We start from the raw sequence: 27672 nt of genomic DNA on the forward strand, positions 1-27672 counted from the left end.
GATGTTGGTGTTTTAAACAATACTTATGTTTACAAGAGTGGTTATATTTGGCAAACAGAAAATGTTGTAATAGTTTGTCATAATATATTAGTGTAGGGCTTTGCTTGCTATTTTTATGCTTTAGTGTTAGACCTGCATTTAAAATATTTAACATGGACTGCTTTTTGCCTAAAGGAAATGTGCATGATAATTTTGTTGCAGTTTTATTGGGAAATCTGTATGTATTGAAGACTCTTAAGTAAGTTTTGTTTAAAGAGTTGTTCTGTATTCCAAGTTTAAAGGTAAAGTTCATGATACTTTTATTGAAAGGGCTATTTTCTCCTTAAATACTCTTTTCTTAGTAGATGGTGTATAATTTTAACTGCTTCCTTTATTACCATGAGTGAAACTGTGATTTTGACACTGAAGTCGTGAGCAAATTCTTGGCCGGGCATTAGTATCTAATCTCTGTGCTGGTGCTTGACTCAGCAGCACAGGTTCAAGTAGGTTTGGGAGGGAGAGGAGAAACAGACTGCTTTTTATGTTCTTAGTCAGAGGACATAGTACAGCATTTACACTGTACAGTGGGGGCATGTCCCTTGGTGCTTCAGGTTGCTCTGTGTTCTGCTACTCTTTACTGTGTTCTGTGGTTTCTCTTGTATCCCAGGTCTGCTTTTGAGCAGCTGCAGCAAGGTCAGCCACTGCCCTTGGAGAATGCTCTGGAAGAACTGCATCTCCACTTTCTAGCCGGGTCTTTGATTGTCTTTTACAAGCAGCTGCATTAACCTGGCTGTCACCCTCAGCAGTTTTTGAAGTGGGAATGCAGCTGTAACTGGAGTCTGTGACTTGGAAGCATTTGTTTCCTGCTTTACTCAGGCTGTATACAGTGAGTGGTGCTGAAGGTACTAGTATGTGACCAAGTGTACAAACAGTTGAGACCTTATAAAAAGGCTCAAAAGTGCAAGTGGCAGAGCTCTCACATGTAGCAGTGTTTATTTCTGTAAGAAAAATGAATGGCTGAATGGTAGGACATCACATGGTAAATGTGAGAGGATCAAATCAAAAAAGCTGTAGGCTGAGAAAAGAAAACCGGTGCTGTTACCAGTTAAAGGAGGGTTGTTGGGGTTATCTGGAAGCTGGTGATGTTTTACTTTAATTGACCAGTTGCTTGAGAGTTTGAGGCAGGAAATTTGAGAGCTGGTAGGCAGTTTGGGAGGTGGTTTCTTGTACTCATCCCACCCTACCTGCAGGTAACAGACCTTGGGGTGCCCAGTAGAACTCACAGTGGCTGCAGTAACTGCAGGAATGTAAGTGGGTATCTACAATCTACTTTGCCCATTTATCATCTCTTAGATTTACATTAATGTACTCTGTTATATTGACAGATGATCATAACTGTTCTGTTTACTACCTGAGTAGTTGTTAAATAGCATTGAAAGGCCTGTGTAGCTGCTGGAAATGTTTAGTAGGCAAGAGCATGGGTTCTGATGCTTGAGGCAAGAGGTGGCTCTTACGGATTCTAGTTTGTTTGCTGTTTGTGCCAGGAGGAAGGGTCAGCAAGGCAGGGAGCAGGAAGCTGATGAGAGCCAGAGCTCTGGTTAGTGGCTCTTGTGGCTCATTAAAGGAATCAGGACACATTTTGTGAGAGACCTGGGGAGATCATTGCAAAAGATCTGTTGAGCAGACTTGTTCCCTTCCAGGTGCCTTTTTTTTTCCCCTTTGATGTGCTTCTTCACTGTGCTGCTGGCTCTGTCGGCCTTTATTTTCTTTGCAATGCTCATAGAGACTTGGGTTAGGAGTTTTTTAATTAATTGAGAAAGAATGCAAAGTTTCATTAGGAAAATAAGTTGGAAAGGAGTCCAGTGGAAAAAAACAACCAAACAAACCTGAAACAGGGAACAAACATGTAGAACTATTTACAGAACTAGGATTTGTGCTGAGAATAAAAAACCTGTGGCAGACCAGGCACAACAGGGGATGCTGCTTTGCTGCTCCTTTTAAGGAGTGTCTGTATTCTTTGGAGTTTGAGAAGAACATCTGGTTGAAATAGTTGGAAGTTCTCCTTGTCATAGGCAAGAGGAATCTGTAATAGGTCAGTCTGGAACAGGAAAAGGTTCCTTTGTTGGTGACCTTCTGAAATTGATAAACAACTTTCAGCCTAGATTATAAACACCACTGATTTATGTCACTCCAGGTCAGGAAAAGCATCTCTTAAACTTAGGAGAGCTCTGCCAAATATTCTGCAAGGCTCCAGGCAACACCTGAAAAATCAATATGCCCCTTGCTGAAAAACAGTGACCTATACAGTCACAAAGAAAGCTGTTGTCCATGGAAGTGTTGGTCAGATGCAACTTCACTATCTTTACCTCAAGTTCAGCTGTTTGAGCCCTGAGCTAAGACTTAATGTGTCTTGGGGCTGGGAGGAAACGTGGTAAGGCAATATCCACTTATAAAGGCAAGCGACACATCATTCATGTCTGTCTTGCAGATGTCTGTGCCTGCATATTGCTTTTTCAGAATCAACTCTGTATAGTTCAGAAATGTTAAATCTGGGAGGGGTGGCCTTGAGAAGTGAAGATGAAGAAGGGCTGGAGCTGAGATGACTGTGTAAAACAAAATACAGTCAGTAACACTCAACGTCACCTCTTGGTCGGTAGTGGTAGGTCTGGTAGCATAATTGAAGGAGGTGTGTGGGGGATAAGGGAAAACCAAAAGCAGTTTTCAGAAAGTAGATACCTGTCTCTGGTGGGAGGAGTATGATCGGTTTTCAACTCTTGGTATATTTTACTAGACACTGGGAAGTTAAGTCTGTGAAAATTTTCTGTGACACTTGCTGCAAGCATCTGATGATCTCCCTAATCTGAGGAAGAAAGAATGAGCAGCCATAGATGCTTCTCAGAGCATCTGCATTGTTTTCAAGGTTGTCTGGTTTCAGTTTAAGTTAATTCACTCATTATAAGAGTAAGAAACTCTTAACAGTCTTGAAAATATTTTTCTTGAGCTTTTTGTCAGTTCAGGCATGAGCATTAATTTGAATTTACATTATTTTTGGTCTGTTGTGGTTTTGTGTTGATGCATTATATGAAGGTGGTGTAATAAATGGCAAAAGATCTTCCAATTCCCAGTAACTGTTCTCCACAGTATCAGTTACCTTTACCCCAGTCTAGTTGAAATAGCCCAGAAGTTGCTTAGGTCTAGGCCAATGCTTGCTTACTGTGGTTTAATTGGTGGTTACTATGCTATTTAACTGCATGGTTGCTTGATGGAGTCAGTTGACATTAGATGCATGAGGCTACAGAATTTATAAAAGGATAAAAGTTTACTTGCAGGTCCTGGGTGGCAGTATTCAGGAGTTGACTTTGATCTTAGAGCACTAAGAACAGGAGGACAGAGAAGAAATATTCAAAAGCAAACAGGCTAGTGACAGCAGGTTTAGTCACTGAGCACTTGTAGGCTTCTGGCACTTACTCAGCATGAATTCAGTCTAATTAAAACTGCTAAGAAAAGACCCAATCCCAAAACAACCCTTTTTGTCACCTTTAGTCTGGCAGAGTGAATTTATGTAGATTCTGTCCCCTGTGTGATATGACAATGACATGGATGCTCTTCTGCACTCCAGAAGTTAATTTATCATGTTAAGTGGCCATAGTGTTATAGTCAGCATGTAAGCTGGTTTCTTAGTAAGTCTATTTTTCCATTAATACAACTACAGGCTGAATGTATTGCATTGTAATGCCTTTTGGGAATATGAGGTGCTTCTTCATTTTGTAGTGAAGAGAATTTCTGAGACTGCAGGCATATTATAACCTATTCTCACAAAGATAAAAATTTGTATCTGTTCTTTGAACGGCTTGAATGATTCCTTGCAGCAGGAAAAGTTTACTCTGGTTACAGAGAGCAGGAATACCAAGTGAATGTCTAAAGGAAACACAGATTTCCTGAGTGCTGACCAGATTTTGTGTTGGGAACAGATCCTGAACCAATACCAACAGCAAGATTCATTCTTCGCAAAAATCATTTCAGATATTTCCAGTGTTGTTCATTTAGACATGATGTCCCTGTGTGTATATTTATTTATGAGAGATGTTTTCCCTTGCAGAAACGGAAGGCTTTAAAATTGATACCATGGGTACCTATCACGGGATGACTCTGAAGTCTGTAACGGTAAGCTAGAAAGTCTTTGATTAAATATGTTTTACAGAAATTATGGTGTACTTATATCTTGTCAGCCTGGTCCAGGCTCTGGGAGATCACTTAGGCTGACTAACAAGAGTTAATAAAAGTGCTTCTCTTCACTCTTAAAAGCCAAAAGATAAAAACATGTTTAGATTTGGTCTGCACATCTTAGAGATCTTTGCTCAAGGGATTTGTATGCAGTAAAAAGTAGTGCTGGGAAGGCTTTGCTGGCAGGTTCTTGTGGAAGTGCTGCTGTTTTTTGCTCGACTACACTAAGATACCAAGATTTTTGCTATTCTTATGTATGTCTACGAAGGGCATCTTTCATAATCGTAAGGAATAAAACTAGACTTGCAAAACTAGTGTAAGAAAACTAGGTTTTGGAATATTGCTTTGGTTCCTACTCTGCATTTAATAACAGTAGATTTATTTAGTGGTGGATGAATTTGACTTCTGTGTTGTGGCGGAAGCTTCCTAGACTAGTGAGATGAAATTCTTTTCTATGACTTTCCAATGGTGTCAGTGGGAATTGCTACGTCTACAGATGAAAAAGAGAGACCCTAAAAAGAGATACTTTTTTTTTTTGCCAATATTTGTCTGCTTTTGTAGAAGTAAGTTCAATGCTCTCAAACAAATGCTGTTTTGATCTGCTAGTAAGTAGGACAGATGCTACAAAACTGATGTAGAGCCCTCATTAAGTTTTTTGCCATCTGTATACCTATATAAATCTGATGAATAGGCACCACTAAACTCCTGTATCCTGGATACTCCTGTATCCATGCACTACTTCTATTCTGCAGTCCTAATTTGAACATAAAATAGTATCTTGAATGTAATTTTCCTATAAACATTTAGGGCTTTTTCGTGTTTGATAAAAATTCTTGCCCAAGTATTTAATTCCCAATCTCCTGTGGACTTGAAATATTTATTTATTTTTTTTTTAATTGGAAGGGAGTATTTTAAGGAAGGAATCTATCTAATTCTGAACAGTGTTATCTTTAGATTAATTTGGGAATTTATTAGAAAGAAAATAGCCCATTGTATCTGAAAACTTGTTCTTGAATCTTGCATGACTTTAGTGCTGCTGTATTAGGGATAAAGCAGTGTTGTCATCCCAAACTCATGTTTCTATGGTATACTGTATCTATTTCAAGTGGTAGTGACTTAATAACTGACTTAGTAAATAGCTTCTTTTTAAATTGCCATGTGGGGAGGAAAAAGAAGAAAAAAAAAAAAGCAGGTTTCTAGTAAATTAAAAATGTTGAACTGTTTTATGCTTGTCAGTATAAAAACTTGAAAAGCAAAGGGGTGAAATGTGAAAATGGTCTTTTTTTGAAGTTTACTAAAGAATACTTAAGGTCTTTTATTCTTGGAGTCCTAGCTCACATATTCAGCATACTACCTAGAGTTTTTAGGTAGAGTTATTAAACTGTCCCTGCTGGTTCATTCCATTAAAAAAGGAAACTGATATTAAATTACTCTTAAATCTTTTTGCACCATAAACTAGATTAATTTTTTTAATAACTGCTTCTGACTGCACATAAAGCATCATGCAGTGTCATGAAAAATATTAAAACTCCATCTATCATTTAGGGTTTTTCTAAGAAAAAGCTTGTAAGGAATTTTTGGAGCCTTATTTTCCAGAGTATTAAAAAGGTACCCTAAATGTTTAGCTCATTCATAAGTTATGTTGACATATACTGACTTTTTGTTTCAGATGGGGGAGAAATAAATCTGTTCATTATGTGGCAATGAATTGTTCATCTGTTTTTGTCTGAACTTTGTCACAATGATGGCCCACATAGTTCTAACCCATAATCTTTAGATTGTTGTTTTGTATAGAATGTTAAATCTCCTACTAGTTGGCAAATTTCACTTTATGCTTTTATTCAGTTTTTTTTGGTCGTTTGTTCCAATTCTTTATGCTAGACAAAACTAGGGAGGAGATAGAGAACAAATTCTTCCCCTAGAGGTTTGATGGAAAAGCACAGTATGCTCATTGGCTAAATCATAGGAATCTGAAAGACAGGTAACATCATGTAGGTAGAAGGCAATTCTGTGCTGCCATCTTCATAGTACTGATATAAACCCTTTTGTGAACTCATCAAATGTTTCAAAGGGATTCAAGTATTAGGTACCCTCTTTGTTAGAAGCTGTTTTCAAACTTCAGACCTCTAATTTCCAGGTGAATGATGAAATTAAAAATGTTCATTTTTCTGGTATTGTTCTCCTTGACTTAGGCAGCTCCTCCTTCTATGGTGTTTATTTCCATTAATGTATTTATAGAGCACGGTCATTTTCTCTTAAAAATTCTTGTTTTGCTTGGCTAAACAAGTTGTCTTGTGAAATAAACTTTTGATTAACATATGAGCTTTCCTTCTTTAGTTATGCCAGTTAGAATTAATCTTTTTTTGAGCATGGAGAAGAAAAATTTCATGTGGTCTTCTAAGTGAGATCTTGCCAATGGTTTGCAGAAAGGCATGAAGAATTTCTTACTGCTTCTGAAATTATAAATATTGTCTTGAAATGGATGAATTACGTATTTACTTAGCTTTGTTTTTTATCACTTTTTGTATCTTATTTTTGCTTTAGCTTCAACTTTGGTTTTAAGTTGTATGTTGGTTGTTTATCCTAGTGTGGTTGTTCATTTGAGTGTTTAGCATTGTTACTACCATCTATGCTGACTTTTGTTGTCTCTGTGTTACAGTGTTTCCTTTGGTGTCCTTGTCATACCTTGTCCTTTATTTTCTTTGTCTGAAGGAAACAGCTTGTTTTGATGGTTAGTCTTCTCTTTAAAAGGTTGACGGAGTCATTAGCCTCCAAAAGTTTTGATCTTGTTAGCAATTGGAAAAAACTTAGTAGACATATGATTACTACCTGGAGTGTAAACTGTGACCCACTGTCTGGATTTGCCCACCTGCCTCTCATGTAAAATTTTTAAGGAGCTTTTATTTGTCTCCTGCTGTATTCCCTACAGGTCTTCCACTTTCAATCTGCCTTACTGTAATTCTCTATAATGATTTTTATGAAATGTAAAAAACTTCTGTTTTGTGTTTGTTCTTGCTGAAGTGTGAGTTGTCCTAGATGCTTGTTCTTTTTAAGAGCAAAACAAAAACTTCTCCATCTTGACTGCTTTCTTTTCATCAGTGAAGTTGGAAACTTTCTTAGCAGTCAGAATTTGTGCCAGAACAGATGGTGAATGGTGGGCTTTTTCTGAAGTAATGTCAGCTAAAATAACTTGCACTGCTGGCAGTTCTTCTCTCTAACAGGGTTTTTGCTTAATTGGCACACATACTTTCTCTTAGGAAGAGCTGACTTCTTTAATGGATCTTTATTGCGACGGCATGATTTCATTATTCTGGACCTGGACTTGTTTATAACAAGACATCTTTCTCAGAAAGCTCTTTTGAATACCTGTAGCACTTCTCTTTGCCTGGATTGGTGATGTTTTGGAATCAAGTAAGGTAGTGGTGGTAGCTCTTGCTGTCTATTTACCTAGCAGTTCATGTTGCAAATTGCAGCATGACTTTCAGAAACCTCCAGGTCTACCTCCAGGCTTCACTTCAAAGCATAATCCCCTGTCTAGCTGGCTGACTTCTGTTTCTTCAGTAGGAAAGTTCACTTATTGAAATAGATCAAGTAAGAGCTATGGAAGAAAATATGTTAGTATTTTCGTGCCACACAGGGTGCGAGGGAATGCTCACAGATTTTTAAGCTGATATTCTCAGCGTGTTTGTTCTTACTTGTGTAAATTTGACATGTTCAGGTTCTGCTTTTCTAAAGATAAATTTTTAACTTGAGACACTAATTCAATGTCCTTTAGTGAAAGCCTAGAAAATGCATCTGACCTTTTCTTTTACATAAAACTGAAATTAGATTTTGGACTTATGATTTTTGTAGCTACAATATGTCTGTTATTTAATTGTTGCTACAGCTTGACATGTCGAGATCAGAACAAACTAGCTACCTGCACATAACACCTTGACACAGTAGTAGTTGCTTGTTCTTTGAGTGTCTAATAAAGCTGGGTTTATAGATTGGTACTCTTCCAAACTCAGGGCAGGCTTTGTATTGACTCTGCACATAGAAATGATGTTTGTTTCTCCATGACAGTAATAGTCATGGTCATGATGGTTTTACTAGTTTTTGGTTTTTCTTCCTTAAGTTTTCATGACCTTAATATGAAGGAAAGGAATAAACTGATAGTCTGTGGAGTTCTGAGAGTCCTGATTAGTCGTGAGCTGTGATTCAGTGTGGTTATAAACTTGGGTGCAAGCAACATCTGCATGGTACTGCATTAGGCCCTTGTCAAAATTACTTTTTTGCCTTTCCTAATTGCTACAGCACAGCCCTGATTTTAACTGTGGTTTTCTTTTAGTATTCATAGCTGCTGAAGCTCAGAAGCTTCCTTTGTCTTTTGTTTTTGCTGCTGATAATGGAATCTATTGTTGATCAGCTGTGATCATAAGCAGCCAGAGCTACTGTTGGCATTTCTTTCTCTTACTGTTCAGTAAGCAGGTGGATACAACAGCTCTTCCAGGTATTGACATGATCTACTTATCAGGTAGTTTGGGGCTACACTTGGAGAATCAGTGTATAGTTAAGAAGTGTTTCAGCTGAGGCACTGTTTGCTTGTAGCAAACTCCAGTGTAAATTTTTGCAGTGTAATCAAACATGTAAGTTTTATCCCTAGGAAAAAAATTGTGTAAGTTTTGAGTGCTTCTGAGCTCAGTGATTAAATTAATATAAATTAGCAAAAGTAACGTCCATCTTTCTAGAGTAAACTGCTGGGCTTACAACAATTTCTCAGCTGTAAAATTACCCCGAGTTAACTTATGAAGCCATTGGTAATTAAAGAAAATACATTACATTTCAGTCGTAACAAATACATTACAACAAACAACTAGTAAAAAAGAGGATCTCTATGTAAGCTGTGATACAAACAGGCTTCATTTCAGACCAATTGGAAGATTGATTCAGCATCTCCAAGATCAACAGTATTTTTCATCAATTTGTGGTCAGTCTTGCATTTTGAGTATTAACTTAATCAAAGGATTTTGCAGTTACGGCCCTCAGAATCTTTTGAGTGTAGTATAGTCTAAGTGATTTTATTATTTTAAATGAGATGTTTAACCTCTGGTATACTTTTAAAAGTATTAGTGTGTACTAGAATGAAGAGATATGCCAGCTTTCTGATGCCTTAAAGACTGGGCCACTGGAGTGGAAGCATGCTGGGGCAGAAGCAGGCAGCATGGTGTATGCACATGTTTTATATAAAAGACTACAGATAACTGATATGCTTCTGTGTAAGTAGGTACAGCTATGAGATTTTTTTTAATTTGTCTTGAGGAATTAAGGCTGTGATTCAGTGCTAAAACTTGAAATTACTTTTCAGAATCCTACTTTTCAGAATTGGATTTCATCTCTTAATATTAGCACTTACCTTTAAAAAATAAAAATTTAATACGTCTTAGATAGGAGAGGTATAAGTACTTGTTAACATGTCACCAGTTTTCTGTGTCACATCCGAATCTCATTAAAATATTTGAGAACAGTGTTATTGGGGAGGAAGTCAACAAAACAACAGACTCTTTGAAAACGTTTGCAACAAGCTCTGAAGTGGAACGTAATTTTCATGCAGTCTGTGAATAAGCTGGTCATTATTCTTGATGCGAGTGTAACACCAGCCTGCCTGCACCCCCGCTGCGTGCTGAGCAGCGTTCTGGGAACTCTCTGTGCATACAGTTCAGGTTTTTAACCATCAAGAGGATATTTGTAGTAATTACCTATTAGGAGAGTGTTCTGTAGGTTATACTGCAGGTAGAGACTTCAGTTTTTATTGGATTCCTGCATTTTTTTCATGTTAAAAATATTTATGTGTAATTGTAACTCAGACGTAACCATGAGGTTGTCAGTCCGTGAGGGTTAAGAGCTAGGACATGACCACTAACTCAAAAAATCTTTGAGCTGGAGAAATGGATGATTCCCAAGATCAGTCTGCCAGCAACCTTAAACTGCTCTTGGGTAACAGACTAAAAGACCTTGTATGTCTGTAGTAATTACTCTAATGAGAGTGGATGACATGCAACCAAATGTCCTAAGAACTATTACTGTGTTTTATATTTAAGGTCCACACAACAATTTCAGTGCTTGGCATTTCATTGCCTCAGACATGTTTCAAACATTAGTGTAAATTGTCAAGCGCATAGAGACTAAGGAAAGCCACATACAAATGCTGCTTTCAAGTAAATGTGTTAGGTTGAACAATGCTGCACTCCTTTTGTAAATTATGTACATCTATGCCAAGATATCTTGTCATTGTACTGCGTTATACAAAAAAAAGCCTGTTGTGTTCCTCATAATAGGTTCTATTTAATTTTGAGATGAAGAATTGCAAATTCAGGAAAAGTGGAACTTGTATAACCAGTCACACATCTGGAGGTTAGACACTGTTGTGTTGCCCAGTATGCTACTGAACAAGAGAAGGAGCAAGACCTCGACCCATATAGCTTTGTTTTTGAATGAGCGTGTCTGAAGTCACTGCTCTGTGTAAAACTCTATTGTGTCAGTGTACTAAGTGCTTGTGGCCTGCGTGTCAGGTCCTTGAGTGGTTTAAATGAAGGAGTGCCAAGAATGAGAATCTGAAGTATTTCAGACTATACATTGAAGTGGAGCTTTAGATCTCCAGGCAGCTTTACTTACAAAAGCTTGAAAGCCTTAAATTTTCTTGGTATGAATTTTAAAATGACTTGTTACACCCTTCTTGACTTAAAGCTGAATGATACAAGTTTATTTGCTAACTCTGTGGGTGTCCCTTGGGAAACTCACCTGCCATGTATGCTATGTGCTTGGTGTCAGGTCCTTTATTAATGAATGGTTCAGGAGTCACTCTCAGTGGAAAGAGCCCTCAGCAAAAGTGTTTAGGAAACTTAATTTACATTCCTGGAGTTGGATGTCCACTTTCTGCTTCAATCCTATCTAGATGCTGAGATTTGATTGTTTTTCTCTGGACTTGTGTGGTATCTATTAATGAATGTTTTATAGGTCATTGTTTAATGATACCAGCTGAACTTCAGCTACAGTTTTTTATACCTGATCCTAACTGGTCTGAACAATCAGACATCATGCCCTTCAAACAGCTTGTATGTTAAACAGTCGTCAACATATTTCCTGCTGCAAATTATCTCCAGACATCTACTCAACATGTAATAGCTGTTTCTTCAACTGAGAGTTTGTCATCAAATTTCTTCTAAATGGATATGATTAACTTAACTCTTATGTAGTATTGTAATTTTTTCACAGCTATTGAAGGTGGTGTAAAGGTCTTGTGGACCCAGTAGGAATTACCTGTGACAGATGAGGGGACCAGAAAGTAGTCTTCTTTAACCTACCTTCTTTTCTGTGCAAGTTTATCCATGTTTGCCAAAATAATCACAAGTAACCATCCCTATTGTCTTTGAGTAAGAGTTTTAACAAAGTTTTGAAGGTTTCTAGTGCATTGCAATTAATGATTCAATAATTTGATCAAAATTGCGATTCAAATATTTCACAATCAGCTGAGTCTTTTTTGTAATTAATCTGAGATTACTGATTTCTTTCTCTGTTCAGTTGTTGAGATTACATCATTGTCCTTCAGCCATCTGACACTTTACTACTTGTTTATTTGCTCTTAATGGAGTAACATACAATTAGTTGTTTGTGGAAACAAGTCTTCTGCTTGGAGTACTTGCTTATATCGAATAACAGCGTCATAGTCACATCTTTTTCTGAACTGGGAAAGGAGGATAGCTTGATTGTTACTGTAGCAACATCCATAGGAATGTGTCTCAAAACCCAGACTCATCTCGATCTCCCTCATAGTACTCACCACTATGTAGTAAAGCCAGAGCAAGTTCTCCTTTATGAGCTTTTTATAAATTCTGTACTTTGTCATTACTCTCAAAGCCCTCTCTGAACATTCTTAAGGACTCTTGTTTCGATTTGTGGACTTGGCAATGGAGTTACTACTTTAAAGGTCCACATCTTTGCTTCTTCTTGCAGTTGTATGTTTTGGGTTTTTTTCCATATATTGAACTCTCTTTCAGTATGTGGTGGCTGTTAGTGTTTGAATCCAAGCAGAGGGTATCTCTGTGTGGCAGTATAGTTATTACTAGAGTGTATTAGAGGTAGGTGGTTTTTAGTTAATGCATCAGAAAATGTAAGGCAAGAATTGTCTTTTCTAAGCATAGAAGACCTGCAGAGCTCAGAGTTGAGAGAGATCTTTGGAGGCAAATGTTAATGCAATACTAAGGTAACAACCCTGCTTCTCAGTCTTTTGGGGGACAGATTATAAGTGATGTTATTCAGCACTATTTCCATATAGTGCAGCATCACTAATGAGAAGGTCCAGTTAAAACAGCAAAACAGGTCGTAATTTTAAGCCTTGAAGGCAAGTTCTTCTTGCACCATTTAAGAAGGTAGTTGATTAAGGCTGGCTCTATTTTGGTTTCTAACTTAGTGATTTTATTGTTCCAACTAAATCCAGGTTTTAATCTGCCTGTGTCTTTTATGAAGCTACATGCTGTTGCATCTACATTCTCAATTTCAGCATATTTGAATGTGCTTTATTTATCTTTGCTAGTAAAAGATTCTATAGGCAAAATCCTCATTTACTCAGGTGGTTCTGGATATAGTCTATTTCACTGTAGGCTTTTTTATTAGGTAAATGACAGTAATGACTATATAATGAGCTCTGCATTAGTTATGGCTCACTCAACTAGCATTTAGACAATACTGATAATACCTTCCAGAATATACCTGTGACTGCAATCTGCAGAGGTGCCATCTGGAGCTACATTTATTTTCACCCAGCAGTGGAATCCACTTGCATCACTGCTGCTGGAAGGGTGATTCTTTGCTCTTTATAAAACACTCCTAAAGACAAGGGGAGATCTGTGTGTATATGAAAGTGCATGTAGGAAAGCGTTGAAAGATGTATTGTCTGTCTAGTTTACATTCACCACTTTCTGTTTTGCCCCTGCTTATTCCCAGAAGGTCTGTGGGGTTTTCTGGAGGTTTTTGATTTGTGGAATTTCTAAGTCATCAGAAGAACATGTATATATGACCTGAGGCTTAACACTGACAATAGTAATAGGGTAAAAAAACCCTTCAGGTTTCTTGTCTTTGTGAGGTGATAAATACATAGTGCAAATGTGAATTTCTTTGAGTTAAAACATTCTGATTATCTTTTAAAGTGTAAAAGTGATTCTCAGATTTTTGTTTGCTACTATATGAACATATTTATCTTCAGTACTTACTATTTCAAATAATGAAGGCTTATCCAAAGTATTGAGAATGTAAAATTTATCTAAACCAGTTGCTAAATTGAAAGTTGAAAAATAACTTTGAGAACAACTGTTCTTTTAGAAATAGGCATTTTGATTAGCCTAGGGTATAAAACTTCTGGTTAGACTTCATACCACATGAATATTAACAAAGCATGTTTCTATTTCACCTTACATTACCTTTGCATTTGGCAGAGTTAAGTTTTAAGAAGTTGAACTATTCAGTTGGTTTGCTGCTTTAGGAGACCTAGGATGTATTATTGGAATCAAAATGTCTTGCTTTTTTGGCTCTTTGAGGGTAAAAGCAGGTGACACTTTCCCTGTATGAGCTGTATGAGTGGGTTTTGTGCATAAACAATAGACATGCTTTTAAAATTCAACTGAAGTGTGAAGCAAAATTTTGGGTGACTAAGCAAAGTGATGTAGTGATGTGATAAGATAGCTGTCAGTCTAATTGTTGTGAGTTCACAGTACTTTTAATTTAGAATAATAATAATAACAAATGTAGGTTACTTCATAGGGAATATAAGAAATGTATTTTTTCTCTATAATCACTTAGCTCTCTCTCCCACCTAAGCAAAGTGGGTAGCTTCTCATACCCTCCCTTGACCTGAAATGCAGGGCAGTTGATGAGGTAGAGATGTTTGCTGGGGCTACAATTTTGAGGAGCTAGGGAAGAAGCACTGCCTGCCTTTCCCTCCTTGGAAGCAGAAATTTGAGGGTGTCATTTCCCTGGCCAGCAGTTTTCATAAAAATTGACAAAGTCAAGGAGACTTGAGGGTGTGTCATGCAGCAGTATTCACCAGTCCTACTTATTAGTTATCTCTGGAGCAGCTGATGTAAATCAGGCAAACAGATTGCAGTATTACTGAAATTAAAATGGAATCCAGTTGTCATTAAAAAAGATAACCTGCCTGATTAGTTTTGTTTTATTGTGGTTTCTAAGTAAAACAAAAGACTTGTGAATGGAGAGGGCTTTATAAAGCCTTAAGCCAAATATTTGGTAGTTAATAATATACACATATGCAATATAATGTACAGAATATATACAGCTACCTCATGTTGGTCTGTAAAATGGGTTCTGTTTCAGGATAACAAACCACCAATTTCATAGTAGGTTTCACATGTATAATTAGGTGTGGAAAATAAAGCTTCCAAAAATATCTGGACATGAACAGCAGGTGAAATGCAGATTAAAGTAGTACAATAGATATTAGAATAATAAATGGATCATAATGCTGTCTTAGAAATTAAAATCTAAAGGGACTGCCTAGTGTAATGTTATATCTGGTTTTAAAAGGGTAGTTTTATAAGTTGGCTCAAATTTCGTATGTGAAATAAGACCATGTAAATCGGTCAAATGCCTGAAATCTTTTGAAAACTGTTGCAGTTGCTGTTCAGACTAATGAAAGAGCAGTCTAATCAGGCAGTTTGCTCACCTTTATTTGCATGTACTAAATATTTAATAAGGGTGACTTTTGTATGCATGTTATTGTTCTGGACAAGAAAACCACATATGCAATGTTTCTTAAATTTCTTCCCCTGACAGTTCTCAGCAAGACTCTTAATGTCCTTTTTTTCTTTTTCTCTGGAAAGCTGCCTGTAGCTGGCTTGTGTTATCAAACTGAATTACAGTTCTTTCAAATCTGAATGTAGGAATTAGATCCTTTTAAACAATGAATACTGTAACAATAATCCATATATAGGAAACCTTTTATAGGTGAAAATTTAGAAAACTAGAAAGTGTTTTCAAGTATTATCACTCCTTTATATGGTGCTGAGAGGAGAAGAATATAAAAAGTAGTGAGTACTCAACATCCTCCAGGTTAAGATCAAGAATGTATTAAATTTTAAACAGTAGTATTAGTATATTAGTATTTGTGGAAGTTCCCAGTTACGAATAAGAATCATGCCTTTAAGGGAATAATGTAACAACTTGTGATGCCTCTCAAAATGATTGATAAACCTGACATTTAGTATTTTGCAAACTTCAAGGAGTTTCTGCTTTACGTTCAGTAATGTTTCTTTAGTGAAGCCATATTTAAACTATATTAAAATGCATAGATATATATTGATACTTGATAAATGTGGCCTAAGTAAAGGATGTTCATGGGCTTTAAGTGATATGATTATTTTTTTATTTTTTATTTTTTTTTAATAACAAAAGACTAATTTTTGCTTGAGTAGGCTTGGCCAGTTTTCTCTCCTACCATATTCCCCAGAAGGAAGCAAAACTAATTCTGTTTGTAAGAAGATTAAAAGCTGATGGGGTGGGCAGATGTTTTCTCAAAGGTGAAGGATGTAGAATAAACTGGTCTGGCAAGTCTGAAGATGATGGGGGAAAAATGTTTTGTTTCTCATTAAATTGCAGAAGGCCATTTATGCCTTTCTGTAATAAGTTTTGGGGAGGGAGGGCTCTCAGTAACTTTAAAATTACTCGTGTTTTCTGACATCTTGGTGGAAGAAAAAGTTGATTCTGGCTTTATTTATTAGGAGTTCATTCACTCTAACACTAATATGTAGTGAATCTGATACACTTCAGTATAAATTTAGATATCAATGTGAAATGTATTTTGCTTTCTAATTCTTTGTTTTTCACTAAAATATTTAAAACTTAGAACTTTTCTACACAGAAAGGTATATGCTTATGTAAATCTGGGTTCAGTTAGTTTACAGTTATTTTGATTAATATTTTAATATTTGATCACAGCTGGAATACTGCATCCAGTTCTGGGCTCCACAGTTCAAGAGAGACAAGGAGGTACTGGAGAGAGTCCAGAGGAGGGTGACAAAGATGATAGGGGATTGAAGCATCTCTCATATTAGGAAAGGCTGAAAGAGCCTGGAGATAAGAAGGTTGAGGAGAGACCTTATCAAAGTATACAAGTATCTAAAGGGTGGGTGCAAGGGAGATGGAGTCTGGCTTTTCTCAATAATTCCCAGTGTCAGAACGAGGGGCGATGGGTACAAGTTGGAATATAGGAAGTTCCATTTAAATATGAGGAAAAACTTCTTTACAGTGAGAGTGACAAAACACTGGAACAGGCTGCCCAGGGAAGTTGTGGAGTCTCCATCTCTGGAGATACTCAAAACCTGCCTGGATACAGTCCTGTGTAAAGTGCTCTAGGTTATCCTACTTCAGTGGGAGAGTTGTACTAGATGATTGCTAGAGTTCCCCTCCAGACAAATATCTGGCTGAATTCATGCTTGCTCCTTCTTACTAAGCTGCTATAGAAGAGACTCATGGTGGGCTCCGTGTGCTTTCTAGCAGAACTTACAGATGCTCTCTCTTCAGTAAAAATGTTCTTAACCACTGTAGTCTGTCATCCAGCTGTCATAGCCTGTAGCCTGCAGCAGACCTGGGAGCTGTTTTAACAGTTTAAATTCACAAGTTATCTGCCTTCTTCAGCATCAGATCTCCTGTATTCCCATCTTGTTTAGGAATTTTGTGACAAATAAATAGCCTTCTGCAAGTGCCTTTGTAATCCTGAAAATGTTTATCAAAGAACAATAGCTGTGTGTAGCTCGGTCCATTCCCCACAGTCTAAACGGTGACCTTTTTTCTTCCTGATAGCCTTTGAGTCTCAGTCAGTGCCCTTCTGGGACTTGAGGATCTTCCTAAACTTCCTCCCAGCCTTCACGTGTACCTGCTGAGCTCCCCAGTGCAGGATTTATTTTAAAGGGTTAAAAACTCAAGTTATTTTTCATTTTTTAATTAGACATCTCAGATCTTTCCAGGGTGAAGCAGTTGCCACCTGAACGTGGCTAAGAGTCATTAGGAAATTAAGAGTCTTGGACAATCATTTCCATTTTCCTGTTGAAGTGAGTGCTTTATAGTTCTGCCGTTCAGAAATAACCTTTTCTCCTTAATACAAAGGATGATGCAATCTAATGTGGAAATACACAATTATTCCTTAAGGCTATATCTAGATCAAGGCACTCAAGCAAATTAAAGCAAATTACCAAAGTTTACAACATCAACATTTGTAAGTTATAATGCATTAAATTGCCATTGGCTGGTGATGTCTTTAGCTATAAAATTCTGTTAGCTGTAGTTTAATTTTCTTGGTTTACAGTCAGTGAAGGCAAATTTAGTCCTGCATTAGAAAATTCATGTGGGAATTTAATACATTTAAATTAATATACTTTGACTTCTCACCTTTACTTGAATTTTTATAAGCCTTTGGATCATTGGTTAGCCCATTATGTTTGAGAGCAGCTTACCTGGATTGTTATTGGCATTTCTTCCTTGTTTCTCTTGTATCTGAAGTCCCTGTTTGTGTTTTCACTACTGGCTCACACAAGGTTACAGATTTTATCTAAATCAGAGCCACAAATAAAAAATCAACTACTGCTTTTCAGTCTAGGTAGTAATGGTTAGATTTTGTAGAACTACAATGGTATTTATTAACTAGCCTGTAAAGACTATGCATTCTTGAATAGTATATGCTGTTCAAGATTTTTTTGGATTTAATGTAAATGCACAATTCCACAGAAAATTCAGTACCTTTTAAAAATTGTTCTGTACATATTAAAAAAAATAATAAAAATGTTGTAGAGGTCTTTCTAACTTCTGTTTTGTTTTGGTTGACAAACCCATGGATAGTTGTTTTTACTTTTATGTAGCATTTTGGGGATCTTTGAGTTGAGAAGGGAATAGGAAATTAAATTGCTGTGGATGTTTAACAGTGACTTTATTTTAGGGCATAGTCACTCCTTTCACACTTCAATCGCCATTATACAAGGGAAAAACACACTTTTCCAGTACTTAAGCTGTTCAGTTGAAGCCTACCAATTAAAATTTGTCCTCTCATTCACTTGCATAAGCTGCTTATGGCAGAATATTTTCTCTCACCATTTCTTCAGTGCTCGCCCTGCCTGCGTGTGTCCCCAGCAGTGTGGCTGTCCTTGGGTTTGCATCTTTTTATGTCTCCGTTTGCTAGAAAGAGATGTACTACAATTACTGAGGTGTCAATTTTAAGAGTTTAGAATAATGGACAGTAATTACAAAGTATTTCTATTGTTGTTGGGTTTTAATATTTTTTTCATTTAATACAGTTAGAACAGCACAGTAAATTTACAATTTCTACTTCCGTACTGCATATATGGAGGATGATGTAGTCTCTGATTAAAACATCCCTCTAGTTCAAGCTGTGGAAATTCAGGTAACATTTCTGTAACTTTTTGGATACGTTTTATCAACTGCTTAGGGAGGGAGAATTTCTAATCAACACTTACAAGTAGTAGATTTCTAAATATATATATTGGTGTACTGGCAAACCATTGAAACAAGTAAATTTGATTTGGTCTAACATCGTCTGATGCCACTTGTTAGGCAAAGAGCTGCTCTGCAAGGCGTGACCAATCTCTCATGTCATGTAAAGGACTAAAGCTTATTGATAAGCTTATTGATAAGCTTTCAAAATGTTCTATAGATAGTTCAGAAACTAGTTTGCTAATTATCAGAACCAGGCAGATTGGTGTTGTCTCTTCTGAATGGGGACTTTAAAAAGTGGTTCTGAGTGAGGTGATGGTCACTGTTTAAAACACAACCAGTTAGAAACTTCTCTGAGAGAGAATGCTTCAGCGTTAGCATGTTCTTGAGGTGGGGAGGGAGATTATTATGGGGTTTGTTTAGAAAAATTCCTAGTTTTCACTTCTAGTGGGTTACCAGGTATTTTTTTGATAACTTGAGTAAAGTTTAGCTGTGAAGTAGTTGTCAAAGGAAAGTAGGACAGCAAGAAAATAAAGCTTTATTAACCATTATAAAACAAATTGTTTTATTTTTTGACCTTTCAAAAGCCAGTGACAAACTATGAACACAGATTCTTTTGTCTGTATTGGCCACTGGAAGCAATGGAATGCAAGGCCGTGGTGGGAGGCAGTCGTCTTTTTCTCTGGCAACGCATCTTGTTGTGATCGTTTTTTACATCAAGTAACTGACAAAGCCAGTATAAAATATGTTCAGCAAATACATAAAGCTATTTTTGCTCAAGCGTCTTTAAGTGTCACAGAAGAAACTATCCAGCACCTTGCATTATACATCTAGATACGATAAATAGCGTGAAGAGCAGCTACTCAACTTTCTAGCATGGTTGAGAGAGTCTGTCCTTTCAGAGCTTGAGCACTACCCAGCTCTGCAGTTTAATTTTAAACTGGATCGTGGTCGTCTATGCTGAAATTACCCTGCCAGTTCTTTTCAGAACTTTAAACTGGTGCAAAAGTGCTTTGCTTTATCTTATCTAGAGTATGATAGCATGGATTGCTTTCTTCAAGTCAATTGTACACAGATGGTGAGAAAAAAGAAATTGCCTTTAATGCTCATGATGATCACTTCTGTCATGAACATTGCAGGATTCATGTGTTCTATGAATAAATCAAGCTATTATGTATTCAAGTATTGTATTAGTCCTTCAGGCACTAATACTCCCAAGTCCAAGATAAGAAATAGGGAGGAAAAGTGGCTTTATTCAATATAAGATCTTTTGCAATTACGAATTTTAATAAAAGATTCACAGATGCGTTTCTCTTGTAGAACTGGAAGAGGTAAAATATTAATATTTGACTTATTGTCATAAGGAGTCTTATGTGCAACAAAAGTAATGTTTCTCAAAAATGTTTGATTTATAGTATGTGTGCAGAAGTTGTTAGAGAAAGTGTGTGTTCATGTGTGTAAAGTTTTTTGATGAATAGGGGGAAAGGTAGAGAAGAAATTTAATTATGTACTTTACTCTAGTTTTTCCATTCTGCTCTGCAAGCATGAAATTTGGACAATAAATCATTTGAAATGTCTAACTAGTAGCAAATAAGGAAATGGTGAAGAGGGGGAAAAATAATAAACATGGTTGAGGGACCTAGACAGTGCATTTTTTAATGAATATGGCAACTTTGTATTTTACTCAGGCATAAAGCCCCTAAATTATTGACAGAAAATTGTCATTCCTTTATTAAATGCAATGAAAGTTGGGTGTCTTAAGTTGTTTGCAGCATCCGTTTCTCAACTGAATTTTGATTAGAAAGAAAATCGTACCTTGGCTGGGTGTGGCAAGCAAGCTCACCAACTGGTAAAAATGGGATTATTCATGCTGAGTAGTATGAACTACAGCTTTCAATCTGAAGAAATTATTGTTTTTTTAAAGTAAAAGAATTGTGATTATCATTTTTCCTCTAATTATTGCTTCTTTTTTTACCATTCAAGAAAAATACTAGCTTTTTAAAGTAAATTTTTAGATACAGATAATAGATAAATAGGTAAACCATCTCAAATTTGGTAAAGTGATAGAAGTAGTCTGCTGCATCAACTTAAAAAATAATTTCAGATGGGAAAGACAGAATTTTCAATTGCATTAATAAAGGCATTATTGAAAACACATTTCTGTTGAAGATACATTTATATAGGAACAATGGCTTTGTGGGTTTGTTGGGTGTTTTGGTGGTTTTTTTGCTTTTTGGTATGCTTCAGTGTGCTTACAGCATAAGCTTTGTAATTTGCTTTTTGAGGAACAGATGTGTTAGTTGTTCCCTCAGGTATGTGTACGATACTTGCTTTTATTTTAGAGTCTAATGTTATGAGTACCTCTGAATTGTCATCTTGTTTCTTTCAATTGTTGGGATGTAAAAATGTTACCCATTCCTGCATTAAAAAACAATCAATAAAATACAACACTTTAAATTATTCAAAGATACAATGGGGAATTGGTTATTCTCTTGATTCAGAATGTTGGATAATTGAATTGAATTTTTATGTCTACAAAAATCAATGCCTACGTGGACTTTGGAGGAATGCCTATAAAAAGGCTGGCATTTGCATTAAGTGGCAGTACTAAATTTTTGACTGAGTCACAGATGGTGTTTTTCAGTGTTTCATTTTCATTTTATCATCTTGCATCAAACTATATGTTATAGCACAACAGGCTTAAATTATGTCATGGGGGGGGTTTGCTATCTAAATTTGTGGTTCTTTTGGAAGTGATGACAGTGACATAGAAATCCTGAATGAAACCTAGAATCTGTCTCTTATTCTCAGGTTATTTCTTAGACCTCAACTTGTTCTAATGCAGGATATGTTAAATATTTAGTAAAGGAAGTGAGCTAGGTTTTTGTTTTCCTTGGTTACTTGTTTGGTATTATTAACAAAGGATTGCTTGTGGCAGTTGGTTTTCTTTGTTTTAAACTTTGATCTTACTGACACCTGGGAACACTTGGCTTTCCACAAGAAAAGAGGTGGGGTTGTGGTTTTTCAAGAGTACAAAGATTTAGTGGTTTATTACAGTATGGGTGGTTTTAATTTTTATTTTAATAGAAAAATTTAAAAAGTGTTAGAATGAAAAGAACTAAGAAAGCTTAACTTCTTAGGATTTTTTCATTTTGAGAAGATTAATCTCTCATGTCCTTAAAAGCATGGCTGTTTGCTCTAGTCTGATTTCTGTCATCTTGGGAAATTTTAAACTGTTAAGGATTTCACACTGTTCTCAGTTTCTTAATCTTTTTCAGTTGAATTTATTGCAAGACAAGATCCAAGCTGGTATCCTTAAAAATGTTAGGATGAGAAATGTGTCTCAGACACTTCACTTTCTAATGAGGTAAAGAAAAAGGTGCTTCTCCATTATGCCCACGCTGAATGTGTGTGATGAGCGAGTGCTTCACTGACTATTCGTATTAAACAATTGAAATGTCAATTATTTTTAGATAAAGCTAAATGGACTAAAAGGAAATGGAGGCTCTTGTTCTGATGCACTTGTCCACAGAGGCATACTTGTATATTCTTCAGTACAATTTGAACTACAGTGAGGTAAAGCAGCTTGTAGTGTGTTCTCATTTTAAAAAGGAATATTGATTACAAACTCATGAAGACTGTAGAAAACATTGGGTTTCTTCTCCTTCTCTCTCAGGCAAATGATTCCTGGGAGATACCAGCAGCAGGTCAATTTGCTCTTTAGAAAGCATAGTCTTCTCTGAAGCTTTCCCAAGCAAATTAAAGCCCTTTGAGAAAAATCCCATCAAAGATTTTAGCAGTCTTCTCCACCCTGTGCACCAACTGTGCACAATTTAAGCATTCAAATGGAAACCTCTGAGAGTACATAAAGCTTTAAGCCATGAGCACTCTGTGTGCTGAAGGGGCACTTTTTCTTTTTGTCAGTAGTAATTCAAGGTTACTGTCTCGGTCAGAACGTTCTGACCACAAGCATAGTCTTGAGAAAAGCAAAGGGAGTGGTTCATGCCCTGTGGTTTGAGTTACACAGCAGTTAACTCGTGAACCAAAATGCATCGTTACTATCATTCAGTTAGTGTTATCATGAAAACTGTCAGATTTAAATGCCTAAGAGAGCTCTTGTGACTGTTGCCATGGTAATATCAGAACAGCAACATGGTAGTTTTCATCTATATCCCATGTTCAGCTAAATTGTTTTGCAGTCATTTAACTGTGAAGGGAAGGTACCATATTGTACCAGGCTGGAGTTTCTTGAGTTAACCAGGGACAAATGAAGACTGGAATTTGAGAAGGAAAAAAAAAGAAAAAAAAAGTCTTTGAAAATGAAATGTAGATCCTAGTGAAAATGAGCTTTTTTCTTTGCTTTTGGTCCCAACAGTCCTATATGTAAAATACTCTCTGTGGAGTTAGTGACCTGCTGCCGTGGCGTGTCTTGTAATTGCCTTGGTACACAGCTCAATAAAAAGCATGCTCTGCAATCACAAACTGAATTATTTTTTTTAGAAGAACGGATTTACCTCATAGGTTCTTATTTTCTCTGGACGGGGAGAAGTGCAAACACTTTCTACTAGAAATTCAGATCCTGCTTTCTAATTTGGCCTCACTTTTAGTGCTTTCCCTTATCACTGAGCCTGCCTTAGATTTTTTTTGTGGCGTTCATCAGCTGCTGCCTTCTTCGTTTCAGTCTTTGTTTTCTGACATTCGAGAGCTTTTTTTAACTGACCTGTTGTTGGAAGTTGTTCTCCACAGTCCTCCCCCAGCCTCCCCGAAAAAGCCTTTGACTTCACTCTTGCTGTGGGTACAAAGCAAAAACAATGTTCTCTCCTTTCTGACCTACATTTTCCTAGCGTAGCTGGAGGTGCAGCTTCCCTGCCTCCCTGCTTCCCTCTGTGTTCCCCTTGCTGGCTGGGTCTTGCAAGGCAGAGCTGGAGCAGCAAGGTGGCACTGGATGGGCTAGAGATGTAGTCTGTAGTAACACAGTAAATGCCACATCTATTAGGTATGGTGTGCAGTCTGAAGCTGCTGTGGTCAGCCAGGGTGAGACAGAGTGCCACCCAAATCGCTTACTGTTTTGGAAGAACAGTCTGAAATGAAAAGGATGATAATGCTCTTAACATTTGATAGGTGCAATTATTATTGTGTCATTAAGGAGTTGTCCAATATTTATATATTTTTGTTATTTGATAGCATAAAATAAGGATAGAGAAATGGGTTCTTAAATTGGAAAAATATGTAAACAACCATTGGTGCTTTTGCAAATCAGTTACAAGCCTATTCACATTAATAGCACAAATGCAAGAAGTAGTAACATCTATATTATCATTTTTCCTCTGTCCCTTTCATCTCATCCTAGGAAATTTTCACATGTTGCAATGAGTATTCATTCAAAAGAGAAGATTTTTCTTGGTATGTGGTATTATGTAGGTATTTTAGATTGCAATATGATTGGGGATTGTGTTAGTCTATCAGGAAAATCAGTAGGAATGGGGGTCAGCCTAACGTAGTGGCTTCTAGGCACTTCCCTCCTCTCCAGTGCCTTATTTAGCATGGGTTTTGAGGCAGTTAATGTGTGTCTTAACATGTTAATGTATTCTGAAAATATTTTGTAAATATGGACTGACACACTGCATTGTATCACTGCATTGCAAAGAAAAGCAAATTTAAATTACTATTCTATTAAGGTTTACCTGAAAGCCAGTCTTTGTCTCATCTTTTCTAGATCACTATCATCATATGATTTTAAATGTATAGGAAATTTTAAAAAATTCTTAACGTTTAAGTGAAGATCTGAATGGACACTTAATTTTCCCTCAGACCAATCACTGTTAGAAGCATCTTTACCTGAAATTTTTTTCAGACTACAACAGATTATGAACTTTACCCATGAAAAATCTGCGCTTGTCTCGGAGGTAGGATCAGTTTTGTTACACCAAAACCCCATAGTTGTGCATTTTCCATGCTCAAATCTATAGATGTGTGATTTGCAAATAAAATATAATTTATTTAATTGGGGATATGAAAGGAACAGTTCCATTGTTGGTGAATAACAATTTTTTGTGGGACTTCAGTTTGGTCATTTAGTATCGATATGTAAATCTTTATTTAGCTGGAAGTTAAATAAGTAGAGAAAAGTTATGGAATTTCAATTTCTGATTTTTCTGAGACTTTTCTTTCTTTTCCATAAGTATGGTACTGATGACCTTGCATTTTTCCCCATAATACGTTTTGAGTCACTACGACTTTTTGTATTTGTTTACAACCTGAAGCAGACACACAGATGTAAAAACATTTAAAGCAACTATTATACAAACTTCTATACCTCATTGAGTAAACTTTAGGGTTTTGGGGTTTGGAGTTTTTTTTACTGCATTACAGCCATGGTAGACTTTTAGATACAAGGTTGTATCCTACTGCTAATGAAAATGCATTTTTTTGTGTTGCTTTATGGGGAGAGAAAGTGAGAGAACATGTCAAAGATTTTAGTGATATAAATAACGGTTGCACTATTTTTAATGTGAACTGTTTTCATGTTCTAGTAGAGTGACCAAATAGTTTAAACACCAGCTAGAAAGCAGTAAAAACATTCAGAGAATGGAATGTAGATATTTCATTCCATAATTCTGTCCCATCTATTTCTGAAAGCTCTGTAACAAACTTTGGAAGTACAGTACTTGGATAAAAAAGCTTCAAGGACCCTCTGGCTGTCTGGATAATATTTCAATATTTATGTAGTAGTTTCAACTTGTACCCAAACATTAATACAAATTTGTAAAAACTATGTTGGACCCTTAAAAGGGCACTAAAAATGGCTTTCTAATTAACATCATATATCCCTTCTAGTATTTTAACTTACAAGAAATTTGGTTTACTGAACTCGTAGGCATTGTACTGTAATTCTGCCAAGCTCAGGCAGATCGACACCATTGCATGAGCTCCAAAGGGGAGTACCCAAGAGATTTTTTGACTGCCAAACTTTGTTTCAAGTGCCAAACTATTTAAGGTTTAGTTATTAACCTCTTGGACTATACCCAGAAGCCAGTAACAGCATTTTGAACTAGCCAGAATTGGTAAAATCCAAGTAGAGTACATTTCAGTCTAGCTGTAGAGTGCTGCAGGCAAGGAACAGTGTTGAAGTCCTCCCCAAGAGAATGGAGTCTGTTCTTGGCCAACATTGCTCAGGCAGAGGCCACTTACAGGATTGTACATCTTCCAGAACTGAACACCCTTGAGTAGCTGGCTTTCAACACTTGCTCTGGTTCTCTCAAACTTGCACTGTTGTGTAAAGCTTCCATATAGTTGACTTAAGCCTGGTGGCTTTCAACTGGGATATTAACTGTGGCCTGTGTTAGCTGAAAGGAAGAATGCAGATTGACATGGAGAAAATTACAAATGGATGTTGAAATAAAACTCCCAAAGACTCTTTCTAATGCAGCTTGCATCTCTGTGTTACGTGAACGCCAGTAGTCATCACCAAAATAAGTGGATGCACTTTCAATCTAGTTGGAGAACTCTCTTCTGTAGAGAGTTATTTTTATACACATCTACTTTACCCAGGAACAGTCATTTCTATGATTTGAGGTAGCTTGGAAATGAACAAATGTATAATTATCGTAACTCAAATACAGCAGGTGACAAAATTTAATGGAAGATCACCATAGAAATTACACTGAGCAAATTCCTATACCCATCTTGAGTAAGAGCTCCTAGAATTTCTTAAGAGGGCTAGTCCAGTGCAATACACACTGTTCACATGTCTACATTCCTGCATACAGATGGTCCTAGGGCTGCTGATGGTGCTCAGTAGTACAATTTCTGTTTTCAATTCAAAGGAAAAAAAAAAGCCTGTTGTAATCTCTGTATTGTGCATAGTAAGAAAACAAGACTTTAAGAACTAGGGAATGCTAGAAAAGTCAGGTAATGGTCCTGAGGAGCTTTCCCATAAAAATGAAGTGTGACGACCATAAATAGAATCAATTTTATTAAATAATAAAAGTACATCAAATATTTGTATTTTATCCAATTAAAAAGTCCCAGTCAAACACAAAAGGAATCACAGTTCCCTCTTTTGCTGCTGAATCAATCAGAGGTGGGTATTGCTTACCCTGGCACTGTGACAAACAGTAATAACCTGAATCTGATACAATTCCACTGTAACTCTGTTGGAAAATGAGCCTTAAATGTTCTGTTTGTTAGAAAACTGGAAACCTGTAAATAGATTTAGGCTACTTCTCACAATGAATTTTCAGTGGTACGTGTTGTGGCTTTAATTTTGAAAATTGCTTAGATTTTGTTCTTCCCCATATTGCTATCTGTAACTTTCAATCGTCCTATGACCTGGTCTTCCCCACCTGTAAAGTAAGGTGTGTGGCTAAATTTTCTCTCTGTGACCAATTTTCACTTGATCCTTCTTTTTCTTTTTCCTTTTTTTTTTTTTTTTTTTTTTTTTAATTCTTTTTTCTTTTTTTTAGCAGGCAGGAAAGAGCAAAATCAAAGATCTGGTTGGTTTTCTCCATCTTCCCACAAAATGGAACATTTTTAAGACCATGGTGAAAGACCTGAAGTTCCCTTTTGTGTTTCTGATCTGCCTTTGCGCTGCCTTGAAGTTACATAATGAAATTAATAGCAGATTGATTGAATTGGCAACAAGATGCCAAGATGAATGTTACTTGACACCAGATTTTTGGAGTTGGCCTTACAATTTCTAGAGAATCAAGTAACTTGTAGTCAGCTCTTTGAGGAGAATCTAGTTAAATCTCCAATTTAATTTAAAACACAATTTGCCCTTCCAAAGGTGATGCACAAAGCTGTTTTCTCAACTTAGATCTCATTCATCTGTCTTTCCTAACAGGAATAAGCAACCAGTAAGTAAGTCCCAAGCTGGACCTACTTTCGGGTAGTACTTTCTTACTGTTTTAGAGTTCATGGGTAGTGTCTTACTAAATCGTAAAAGTGACACTGCAAATGTATTGTACATTAAGAAGT

At 36.6% G+C, this 27672-nt stretch overlaps 1 protein-coding gene across 1 annotated transcript in view; it reads left to right on the plus strand.

Moving 5' to 3' along the window:
- CDC73 (cell division cycle 73) overlaps nucleotides 1-27672 on the plus strand; it is a 99484-nt gene that overhangs the window by 23352 nt on the left and 48460 nt on the right. The window contains exon 9 of the mRNA XM_009999895.1: nucleotides 4079-4143. Coding sequence (XP_009998197.1) covers nucleotides 4079-4143 — 65 coding nt within the window. The remainder of the gene's footprint in view (nucleotides 1-4078; nucleotides 4144-27672) is intronic.

The sequence above is a fragment of the Chaetura pelagica genome, unplaced genomic scaffold (genome assembly GCF_000747805.2).
Source record: "Chaetura pelagica isolate M959 unplaced genomic scaffold, ChaPel_1.0 scaffold246, whole genome shotgun sequence".
Taxonomy (NCBI): Eukaryota; Metazoa; Chordata; class Aves; order Apodiformes; family Apodidae; genus Chaetura; species Chaetura pelagica.